Source organism: Lissotriton vulgaris, chromosome 2_1 (genome assembly GCF_964263255.1).
Source record: "Lissotriton vulgaris chromosome 2_1, aLisVul1.2, whole genome shotgun sequence".
Taxonomy (NCBI): Eukaryota; Metazoa; Chordata; class Amphibia; order Caudata; family Salamandridae; genus Lissotriton; species Lissotriton vulgaris.
The window spans coordinates 615,600,988-615,613,026 of record NC_141687.1 but is presented as its reverse complement, the minus strand read 5'-3'; the positions used below and the strand labels follow the sequence as shown (position 1 = coordinate 615,613,026).

Genomic DNA, 12,039 nt, shown 5'->3' with positions numbered 1-12,039 from the left:
TTGGGAAAATTTTGTGAAGATACATCAAACAGCGCCAAAGATATAAGCAATTCAAAAACGCTTTTCCTATGGAAACTAGGTCCTTATTAAGACGACCTACTATTAATATACTAATATATATATATATATATATATATATATATATTTTTTTTTTTTTTTAACCAAAGCCCCAGGGGTTTTGAAGGCGCGCTCAACAGTCCTTGCCAAGCCTCGAGGCTTATTAACACAGAAAGCTATATATAATATGCCTTTACCATGCATGTACTCCCTGTGACAGAGACCCCATTTATTGGATTACTCCTTTGCTCATATCTACGGCACACTGTTATTTGTACTCTCACTTAACGTGCATCCACCAGAATTTTACCGCTAGTTAACTGACTTCTTTTTGGAACCCCTGTTGCTTACTCTTTTATTGTCAGCACTTATTATTCAATCACTCATTCCTGAGTTTCTATTAACCATACCTTCCTTGAAAGTCATACCCTTCATACACTTACTGTCACTTGGACTCTTCTTACTCTCATATTACTCACAACTTTCTTCACAACATGCTTACTGCACCACTCTTTTTACGCACTCTTCAGTGTTCACACTACTGTATTTTCTCCATAAAACTCGTTATTTTTCTGTACCTGATTAAGATGAGCCACTTTCTTCCTTGGTGTAGCTTCTTCCTCGAGAATCTCTATTACTCGCTGAGAAGAGCAAGACAGATTTTGTGAGTGAGGGCAACCAATAGTTACTGAATCGCCAAATAGACTACCATTACTAACTGTGTTAATCACCCCTTCACTCTCCGTCTTTAACTTGCAAGTTTTCGTAAAACCTCATTACTAGCAGATTATATTATTGGCAACCCAGTTATTCGGACATCACTTTGTTCACATACACTTGACCCCTCTCGATCACCTCTGCTATTCGCTCACCATTCTCTCAGACCTGTAATTCTTTTACTAACATGAATCATTGCCTACGCCTACAGTACTCTCACTTTTTTACTTGCATGCCCTGTTGCTCACACCTTATCATCCACGATTACCTGTTTGGGAGCTTCAGCCTTCTTCCTCTGTGTCGCTTCCTCCTCAATTTCTATAGCTCTCTGAGAAGAGAAAAGAAAGCTTCACTCACCCAGAGGAAGATTCGCCCCCACGGATTCTGTGTTTCCTACTGGGAGAGGGAAACTTTGGGAACCCATCAGATAGTGACCCAAACCCTGTTTTTACCCCTATTACTCAAAGCTCATTGTTACTTTTACTCCCCTTTGACAGCATCAGACGACACTGCACTGTGGTCCTGCTCGTCATTGGTCAGAGCTGGTCTGTGTAAAGAGCACAAGCGCTTCATGTTATGTTATGTTATGTTAATTAATTTGTAAAGTGCGACTGTTACCCGAGGGTGTCCTGGCGCTATCTGCAGTCCATGAGAAAAGGTAACATACACTATCGGGAGGAAGAGTCTAGAATAACCAGGTTTTAAGCATTTTTCTGAAGGGGAGTAATTCGGTACAGCATCTCAGGTGTTTTCAATTTGTTGTTATCAATTTTCTCCATATTTGCTTCTTAAACTTATATGTGTGAAATGATGTGAATATAAGCGTTGCCTACTTGTAAGTTCACCCAAAGGGGAAACTTTTTTGACAATTTGTCTTCTGGTACCCTACCCCTTTGGATTTTGGGTCCCTCTCTTTTGTTAGGGATTCAGTATCTCTGCCATTGAGGCTAAAAATTTGCAGGGCAAGAGTCCGATGGGGAGCCCGACTTCAGGCCCTTCATTATTCTTAATGATGTTTCTAATGGAATATGGGAAAGCAAGAAAGGAAAGCCGTTCCTGTCTGAGTTTGACATTCATGCGAAGTGGAGTCCTTAATCACAGGTCCGTCATACGCTCTAAAAGAAGTTTGAATTACTTTTATTTTCGTATGGAAAAAGTTGGCCAACTGTTTGATCTGATCCTCGGAGAATAACGGATGATTGGACACAGCATTTTTGCAATGTTGCATTCATTAAGCGGCTTTTGGTGGGTTGCGAATTTACTGGCAGGCTGTGAGCTGGCTCGCCTATTTAAGTCCCTGACATTTTTTCTTAGTACATTAAGCAACAGAATAAACATTTTAGGTCATGCGTATTTCAGAAGAAGCATGTTCTGTATAGCACATGCTCATCTGGCTTGGCCATAAGGAGCCTCTCAAGTTCAGACAGCACCTGTTCTCTTGTAAGGAGTGCTCTCATTGAGTTGTGTTTTGATTTTCCCTGTTTTGATTTTGCATTTTGGGACTTGTAGTTTTAATTTCCCATTATTGATTGTATGCCAACGATCAAAGGATAGAAACCGGACTGTGTACGTTATGCACGCCTGCTATGAAACAACTTGAGAAGTACCTGCAAACTGCCCCCCCAAAATACTCCAGGGGTTTGCTTTGTAAACGTGTGACATTTATTGCATACATCAATGTGTTTTTGTTCCTGGAAAGTGCCTCTGGGTAGGTTAAAGGTCCCAGGCAGTCACTCTGATCAGATCTATATGAATGGATGAGACAAGAATGCCATTTACATTGTGTAAATCGGACGAAGACCCGACTCTGCTTTCTGCCTCCCTAAAGTCACTGTAAAGTTCTGACCTGTGCGTTCGGCACTTTCCCTGTACAATGTCGCCCCCCCTTCCATCCCGTCTTGTAATTGCTTGGAGGACTGCCAGGGCAGGAGCCCATGGGCGGCTGTCTGTGTATATAAACTCCCGGTCAGCCGCCAGCGTGGCCCCGGTTGCGCAGGGCAGCAGTGGCCGGGCACAGCAGACTGTGAGTTGCTCCACATCCCAGTCCGAAGACGAATTGATCGGGGTATCGATCATGCCCGAGGTCTCTTCTGTGATTGAGTTTTAATGCCAGTCAGCCAGTCATTTAACCGAATCTATGGCCTGGATATATGAAATAAAAGGCTGGTTGCTTAAAATGGTTCCCTTCTTTGTTAAAAAAATAAAAATAAATAAAAGTTATGCATGTTCAGATGGGGTTCACACCTAGAGCTGAGGCAGTTTTACATCCCACCCTCCCAGAGAGTGCTGTATGACTACAAGCATTTTCTTCCTGTCCAACCTTTTCCCTGGAGCCGTGAAATGCCTGCTGTGGATAAGAATGTGCAGCCGGCGGCTCCTGCCGCTCTTCAAACAGACGAGCCTCCGCCCTTGGCTGCCGCTTTCTGCAAAGTGAATCAGGGCTCTTCGTGCCAGGAAGCTGCTGGGGCGTTTGATCGATGAAGTCAACACAGGGCCCACATATGAAAATGTTCCATGCCAAAGTTTAATGTTCTTTTACTTGACCAATTACAAGTTAACGTGATTTTTAGATTCATAGAAAACTACTGTTTCCCAAGCAAAAGGCGAACTTCACACTGGTGTTTGGTGTTTGAATGAAAGCTATTTCCCAACGCAATGACGAGTCATTGTTCTGCATATGTCGCTGCAACCGTGCCTTGAACCCACTGATCTACCTCGCCACAATATCCATGGGTCTGCATTGGCTGCCTTTGAAGATCAAGGGATACATTTATTCATTAGCCGGTGTTGACAGAAGGCAGCGAAAATATGTGTCAGCAATGAAGCCACAAAACATGACTTAGCCATTTTGAACATTTTCAACAGATGACCCAAATTGTTGGCGATTTGTGTGTAGAGTAAGGTCTAGCACATTTAGAGACAAGAGGAGTGGTGGGGGCAGGCACACGAGTGCAGCTGGAATGCAACTGGCACACTATGCGCCGCTGCTTGCTCCCGAGACCCCTAGGCCATGGGATTGAATGTTTAGAGGGAAGGCGGGACATTAACCCGTCTTTGCCCATTTGAATGTTTTCATTATTGAAAGCCACACGCAAAGGCCAATGGAATGTGTGGGAGGAGGCCGACCCACAGGGAGAAGTCTCTTGGAAGTCTGAAGAGATTCCAAGAGGCCCTTTCCGATAGCAGCGCATCCGCGCTGCGCTAGGCGAGACCTAAAAAGGGCACTTTCTGAACTAACAGCTACCTTTCAACCAAATTTGGTGTAATTGTGTCCAGTGGTTCGGCTGTAGTCATGTTTGAAATTTCTATTAAGATTAACATTTGACCCTTGCTTTTTTCTCAAACCCCACTTGATGGATCGCCCCGAAACTTTCCATGCACAACAAGAATCAGCTGGCCCTTTTTTGGGAAAATTTTGTGAAGATACATCAAACGGCGCCAAAGATATAAGCAATTCAAAAACGCTTTTTCTATGGAAACTAGGTCCTTATTATAACGACCTACTATTAATATACTAATATATATATATCCGTTCCAACTCCTACTCCTCGGCATTAGATACCGACTCCACGACGTAGGTACAGACCACAAAAACTGCGCTTTTTTCAAATTAAAGGTGGTTTGTTGACCTTCTGTCCCCAGCATGACGCGTTTCGGCTGCAACACGGCAGCCTTGATCACATGACCAAAAGAACCAATAAGTGCAATTTATATACTGTGAGTGTCCCCACTGAGACTTAGGCAAAACATAGACATGGAAAAAATACTTCATGAACGGAGATAATGTCTGAGATCCAATTAACAATTTACAATGGTCCATATACAAAAGGCAAAGTAAATTCATATTAATATATACATATATAAACACTTGATGAGGTAAATTTATATATTTACACATTATTTACAAAATATATCCTTCCATACTGTTACCTATGGATTAAAGTGCATTGCCAATCAAATCCTTGACTCACTCCATATTATGAATCTATAGTCTCAAATTGATACAAAAGTCTCAATTTACAGGGAACGTGCAAAATATGCTATTTCAAAAGGTGCAAAATAGTGCTGATGTGCAAAATTGTGCTTGATAAAACCAAGTATCCAACTCATATATATACGGGGAGTACAATGGTGATGGCACGTTAATTAATTCTCTATTTATGAAGGGTTACATGCCACCCACTAACAGAAGTAAATGCATTGGACAATATTATCAACGCTGAAAACCAAATTAGACACAGCTTGTAATATAGCAAATCGAAAACATTATGGCAAAGTGCCCATTACATGATATAATGCTAGCTAGGAGAGATACGGGGTCAAACAGGGGTATAACATCTAGAAAATATTATGGCATAGTGCCCTTTCCATGGTTTGTGGACAGCTTGAAGGGATACGGGGTCAAACAGGGGTACCCAATGCTTATAGACAGAATATCCATTCATGTCCACTCGGTGTTAAATTTTATAAGTTATTCTACCCCTGCCCCTGCCCAAACAGATTCATAGAAGTTGGTGCTATGGCAGGTAGGATTTCAGTGCTCCCGATACTGCACCCTACTAGAGGAAGCAATAAAGGTCCTCCCCCGTGTTTAATCCATTCGGGATTCTGGTATCTAACAACAAGATATATTTACTTTCAAGCTGTCTCAACGCTTTCTCCCTGTTCCCCCCTCTGATGTTTTTGGGCACCGCATCAATGATGAAATATCTCAGTTCGTTTAGATTTTTATTATGAACCAATTCAAAATGCCGGGCTACCGGATAATTACCATCCGAATTGACCACAGCTCGTAGGTGTTGCAAAATGCGGTTAAAAGCCTGTAGTTTTGTACTACCAACGTACCTGAGTCCACAGGTACATTGGAGCACATACACTGCAAAGTCCGTGCGGCAGGTGAAATGATCCCTGATCTTAATAGGGTTAGGGTCAAAAGCAGAGCAGTACTCACTGGTATTTACACCGAACTTGCAAGCTCTGCAAGATATACATTTAAAAAAACCGCATTTGTTGGAGATCATGTTTGAAATTTCTATTAAGATTAACATTTGACCCTTGCTTTTTTCTCAAACCCCACTTGATGGATCGCCCCGAAACTTTCCATGCACAACAAGAATCAGCTGGCCCTTTTTTGGGAAAATTTTGTGAAGATACATCAAACGGCGCCAAAGATATAAGCAATTCAAAAACGCTTTTTCTATGGAAACTAGGTCCTTATTATAACGACCTACTATTAATATACTAATATATATATATATATATATATATATATATATATATATATATTTTTTTTTTTTTAACCAAAGCCCCAGGGGTTTTGAAGGCGCGCTCCACAGTCCTTGGACTCTTCTTACTCTCATATTACTCACAACTTTCTTTCTTCACAACATGCTTACTGCACCACTGTTTTTACGCACTCTTCAGTGTTCACACTATTGTATTTTCTCCATAAAACTCGTTATTTTTCTGTACCTGATTAAGATGAGCCACTTTCTTCCTTGGTGTAGCTTCTTCCTCGAGAATCTCTATTACTCGCTGAGAAGAGCAAGACGGAATTTTGTGAGTGAGGGCAACCAATAGTTACTGAATCGCCAAATAGACTACCATTACTAACTGTGTTAATCACCCCTTCACTCTCCGTCTTTAACTTGCAACTTTTCGTACAACCTCAATACCAGCAGATTATATTATTGGCACCCCAGTTATTCGAACATCACTTTGTTCACATACACTTGACCCCCCTCGTTCACCTCTGATATTCGCTCACCATTCTCTCAGACCTGTAATTATCACCCATTATTTGCATCCTCATCTTTAGTCCATTTACTAACATGAATCATTGCCTACGCCTTCAGTACTCTCACTTTTTTACTTGCATGCCCTGTTGCTCACACCTTATCATCCACGATTACCTGTTTGGGAGCTGGAGCCTTCTTCCTCGGTGTTGCTTCCTCCTCAATTTCTATAGCTCTCTGAGAGGAGAAAAGAAAGCTTCACTCACCCAGAGGAAGATTCGCCCCCACGGATTCTGTGTTTCCTACTGGGAGAGGGAAACTTTGGGAACCCATCAGATAGTAACCCAATCCCTGTTTTACCCCTATTACTCAAAGCTCATTGGTACTTTTACTCCCCTTTGACAGTATCAGGCGACACTGCACTGTGGTGCTGCTCGTCATTGGTCCGAGCTGGTCTGTGTAAAGAGCACAAGCGCTTCATCTCAGAGAGGGAACCTTCACCCCAGGGCACCTCTGTTACCTCCACATGTTGAAAGACACAACCTTTCCCATTACCCTCACCCGTTACTCGCCCGCATTGTACCTGTTTAGGAGCTGCAGCATTCTTCCTTGTCGTTTCCTCCTTGATGGTCTCTGCAACTTGCTTTGAAAACAAAAGAGAGCTTCATACAGCCAGGTCAAACTTTATCCCTAGACCTTCTGAAGTACTCATGGTGGGGGTTGTGTGATGTGCAGAAATTAAATGCTATGGGGCATATTTACACGCTCATTGCGCTGCCGGTGAGTCACTTTCTTTGGGCCTCCCCATATTTACAAGGCCACTAGAAGCCACCCTGCGTGGCTTTTTATGGTCTTTTAAATATGGCCCCTTTTCACCCATTAATCTGCATGAAAAGGGGAATTCCATGGGTGTTGCTGTGGGTGTTCCCACGCATCATCAATAGCAGTGGCGGCCGGTAAGTTTTGGGGGGAGGGGGCGGACGGGACACACATACAGATAACACTCACAACCAGGAGCACGCGCGTGCACACACACACAAACACATTTATTCCCAACACTCTTTCTCACACATTCATACATGCACGCACGCACCAATGTAAAATGAAAATAAATCACACTTACCTTCAGCCAGCTCTGCTCTGCCTCGGAGGTTCCAGGAGGCTTGGGACTGCTGCCTTCCCTTATTGGCTGACCTAAGGTCAGCTAATGAGGGAAGGCAGCAGTCCATTGGTCATCACAGAGTGGGATGGGGTCAGGGAGACTACTGACCCCACCGCACTCTGTGATGAAGTGTCACTGATTAACACTCGACCCTGGGCGCTTCAGGGCTTAAAACTGAAGTGACCAGGTGCGAGGCAATCAGTGTCGCTATCCCTCGTCACTGAGGGGAGGACCTCAGCAATTTTTGCTGAGCTGAGAAAGTCACGCCCAACGGAGCTGTGACTTTCTCAGCCCAGCAAAGTTCAGTTTAGGCAGCCTGGAGCCAGCGCTAAATGCGCATGTGTGTCTCATGGCTGCTTAAAGTGAAAGTGAAAGTTTGTCTGTCAGGCTGACTTTTGTTTAGCCAGACAGACACTGTTCCTACGGGGTAAAATGGGGCCGGGCGGGGCCCTTCCCCCAAATGGACCAGCCGCTCCTGATCAATAGAATCTGGCACACTCCCAGATTTACGAGGTTTCGTAAACGGGGGAATGCGTCAGATTCCTATGCTCTCCAGGGGAGGCTTAAGGGAGGTGCAGCATTCTGTAGCACACATAGGAAGAGGAAATCCTCTCTTGTGATGATTTTTGTGCAGGAAGGTGTCCCTTCCTGCACAAAAACAATCACCCCTACAACGCAGGCACCATGGCACAATCGTGCCTGCATTGGCGCCTGGCAGGCCATTGTGCTCCAGGGCAGGGGAGAAGGACAGGAAAGCACCATACTTCATAGATATAGCGCATTCCTTCCCTTTTCTTTTGATGCAGGGCAGCACCAAGATTCCTTGCTGCACTGCCCTGTGCCAGAACCTTGTAAATGAGGCCCCAAATGTTTAAGTCTAATAGAGAAGTGTGGGTTTTCTGTGATCCGTTTATCAAGTGGACATCATGGTTCACTATTTAGAGGTGCTGGGTGGGCACGTTGAAGGCCTGTGCGACAGTGGGGGCGGGAGGACTGTCTGACTCTGGCCTCAGACGGCAGTTAAGAGGGCTGTGTAACCCTAATATCAGAGGCTCAAGGGTGAAAAGCAAGTGAGATGCTGGTATTTGAAGTCGTAGAGTGGTTGTTGTGTATAACTAGCATCTGGGGAGGGAGAGGCATGGTGGTCCAGTGAGGGAGGCTGTTGAGGCTGGTAACTGTGGGTGTAACTCCGAAAGCTGAAGATTCAGGGATGTCATTGGGGAGGACTTTGAAACCTGTGTTTGAGCATGCGAGGTGACCATGGGTGGGGGCATGTGACCTTTTGGCTACAGGGACTAGATGTCAGAGCACTGGAGGTGTCTAACTTAAGGGTGGGCAGGTGGGATGGCGGTGAGACACTCAAGTCACAGGTAACAGATGCTGAGGAACTAGAGAAGTCTGACCCCTTTAAGACTGGTAGTGATGAGTGAATGAAGCGGTACCTGATCCAGTGGAAGCTCCACCCGTGTGTTTTCATCTTCCAAAACCACTGCTGCACCTGCAATTTCTTGGCGTGACTGTTTCACTTTAAAAACTTTTGTGGCCTCTATGGAAAGGGAGCAGTGTAAGTCAGAAGCATGAAGCCAACAGCATACATCATCTGAGATGCACAATCCAGATTTACTAAAGCTTTGCATGAGTGTTCATGCAGCGTTGCACAACACTATGCGACGTAAACAATAGCATTGATCAACTTCTGCTCACATATGAATTTTAACACTAAAATCTAATGTGAGCATATTGCCAATGCGCAACGTACCACAAAATCACCAATAATATGTGCAACAATGACTTGAACTTGGTACTGGATGGAGGTTGTGCGTTGAGCACTAATCTCATGTCAGACACCACTTACATATTTAGCATACATACTCAACATTATTAACATTTGCATGATTGATCAAATTATTGACAAGTGGCTTGCATAAATATGATAGTGCACAATTTTTTGCAGCTTGCATTTTGGAACACTGCAGATTTTCATGTGCCGTTGCATTACACGATTCCTTTCAAATCTATCTGTAGAACTGCCAATCTACACATTCAGACTTTCTGCCTTCACCTTTGTTATCGACCGCCTAGCATTAGAGTTTGCAAAAGCACACAGAAGGGCCCAGATGTATCGAGAAGTCATGCACCTCAGGGCAGCAAGTAAAGTTGTTGTGCTGCGTAAAAGGGAGAGAGCAGAACAGCGCCATATCTACTAGGAGGTGGGCGCTAGCCCGCTCTCTTTCTGAAGTGGTGCACTTTAGTTAGCCATGCACCAACGCACACACCCTTGCCCCATAGTACAGGAGTATCTGTGTTGTCTGAAGCATAGATTGTGAACTAGAAGTGGTCCCTTCCAATATTAAACCTATGCGTTAAGGCTCTTTCCACTGTGTATGTGTGCTGTACAATGCAGCACACATGCTAAGTGAGAAAAACTAGGAGAAATTAAATAATTTCTCCTAGTTGCTCCTGCCTCGAGGAGCCATAGTATGTTGGCACACATCCCTGTCTGCGGTTCTTTGTAGATAGAGACTTGAATCAAAACCCATGGGTGGTTGCATTGGAACGGTCATGTAACCACCCATTGAACACCCCTTAATACAAAGTAATGCCCAGCAGCACATTGAGCAACTCTGCATTACTTTGGGTCACTTTCCTTTGCAAATCATGATTTGAGATGTAGAGTAAATCCACTCTGAAAACTGTCAGGTTTGCGTTACAAACGTAATGCAAATCTGACGCAACCCATTTAAAAAACTGAGCAAACCTTTTCAAAGGACGGGACAGAGATTTAGCAGAAGATGCTCAACGTAAACTCTAAGCAATGTCCCAGAATGTAATGCGTTAAGTACTCTGGTACGGTGTCCATTCAAGCTCTGACCGGTGCACTCAAGAGACCATGAAAGATCCTTGTGGGATCGTCATGAATATCCATGTTCTGCTCTCCACAAAAATATCATGGTTTCTGCCTTCTTTCTTGGGTGTACAATTGCTCTATGAATGAATGAATGAATGAATGAACCAATTATAAAGCGCATAGCTACTCATTGCTACCTCTAAGGCTTGCCTCCTTCTATGGTCCCCGTTTGAAGGCCCCTAACTTGGTTATCAATGTCCTGCTTGTATCTATACTCGTTTACATCTGCACTGGCTGTCTGCTTCATTTGTCCCCTGTGTGCTTACCTGTACCTTGGTTGACTTCCAGTGTTGGGGTGGGGTTGGTCTTCGCATTTGGACGCGCACGCACAGGTTTGGCATAGAAGATAGATTCTTCCTCCGGGCTCTTGATCTTAGTTTGATATTTTCGAGCTGTTGGTGGTGACACCAGGATCTTGTCGGCCTCCGCGTCTCCTGTGGATTGCACCCTGCGAGTGTCCATCTACAGTGACCACATAGAAAAGGCATTCTGAAACCCTGTATGACTTTTTGTTTGTAACAATAAATTACCAGTGCGAGCATACATTAAAGGCTGTTTAGGATATACTGGTTGTCACATCATGATTTTGCCAGAGTATTTCACTGTATAAGAATATTAAGCAATGTAATAAAACAAAGCTTATAACAAAACTTATTTCTTTTGCTTAATATATATACAGCCAGCCAACAATACACATAATTAATAAGAGCCACATGGAGGAAACCATTGAACTATGGCCGTTAATCATGCTGAGGATTCTTCAAATGTCATAACTTTCCTTGGGATACAATCTGTGACTATGCTGTTCTGCGCTACACTGCATCACCATCTATTAGCAAACACTGCTTTTGGTCATTTTTTGGTACACACATCGAATTGATCATGCTGTTGTCTACTCTCCTCTTGAACCCTTTTCCTAAAACCAAGCAGTGTGGAATTTTAGTTTACGAACTGAACATCATCTGCGCCAGCTTGTCACCTATGTACAACGTGCACGACAACCATTTTAGGTATCATGGTCTCCCTGTCCACGATCAGTTGCCAGCGCGCCCCTCTGACCCAGCAAGCATCCTCCGCGCACCCTGGCTCCCCCTCCCTCCCTCTCATGAGCATGACCCTTCCGCATGACCCTGTCCTTGGGAGTCACGCCAGCGCCTGACCAGCACCTCCTCTCCTCCCATGAATGCCCCTCTGTTGATAAACCTTCCCTCCGCACTGGATTGTCCACGCGGCATGAATACCACTCCTTTGATGACCCCTCACCCCGTGTCCGACTGTCCACACAGGTCCGAGGCCATTGCCTAAGCCGGGAGATACCGTTTACTGCCCCTCATTGTATGGAATCGCCCCTCTTCAAAGGACACACTGTTGATCAGGGCCTCCCCACCCCCTGGGATCTGATCAGGCGCACACATCCTAAGACTTGGCGAAACACTCAGCTGCGTGATGACCCCCTCCTC

General features: G+C 44.3%; 1 protein-coding gene across 1 annotated transcript in view; it reads right to left on the bottom strand.

Annotated features, from left to right (window-relative positions):
• Positions 1–12,039, bottom strand: part of DCDC2B (doublecortin domain containing 2B) — a 203,693-nt gene that overhangs the window by 116,381 nt on the left and 75,273 nt on the right. Inside the window, exons 8-14 of the mRNA XM_086955671.1 lie at positions 10,846–11,041; positions 9,114–9,217; positions 7,093–7,152; positions 6,687–6,746; positions 6,247–6,309; positions 1,043–1,102; positions 636–698 (exon numbers count right to left, since the gene is read on the bottom strand). Of these exons, the coding sequence (XP_086811797.1) occupies positions 636–698; positions 1,043–1,102; positions 6,247–6,309; positions 6,687–6,746; positions 7,093–7,152; positions 9,114–9,217; positions 10,846–11,041 (606 nt within the window). The remainder of the gene's footprint in view (positions 1–635; positions 699–1,042; positions 1,103–6,246; positions 6,310–6,686; positions 6,747–7,092; positions 7,153–9,113; positions 9,218–10,845; positions 11,042–12,039) is intronic.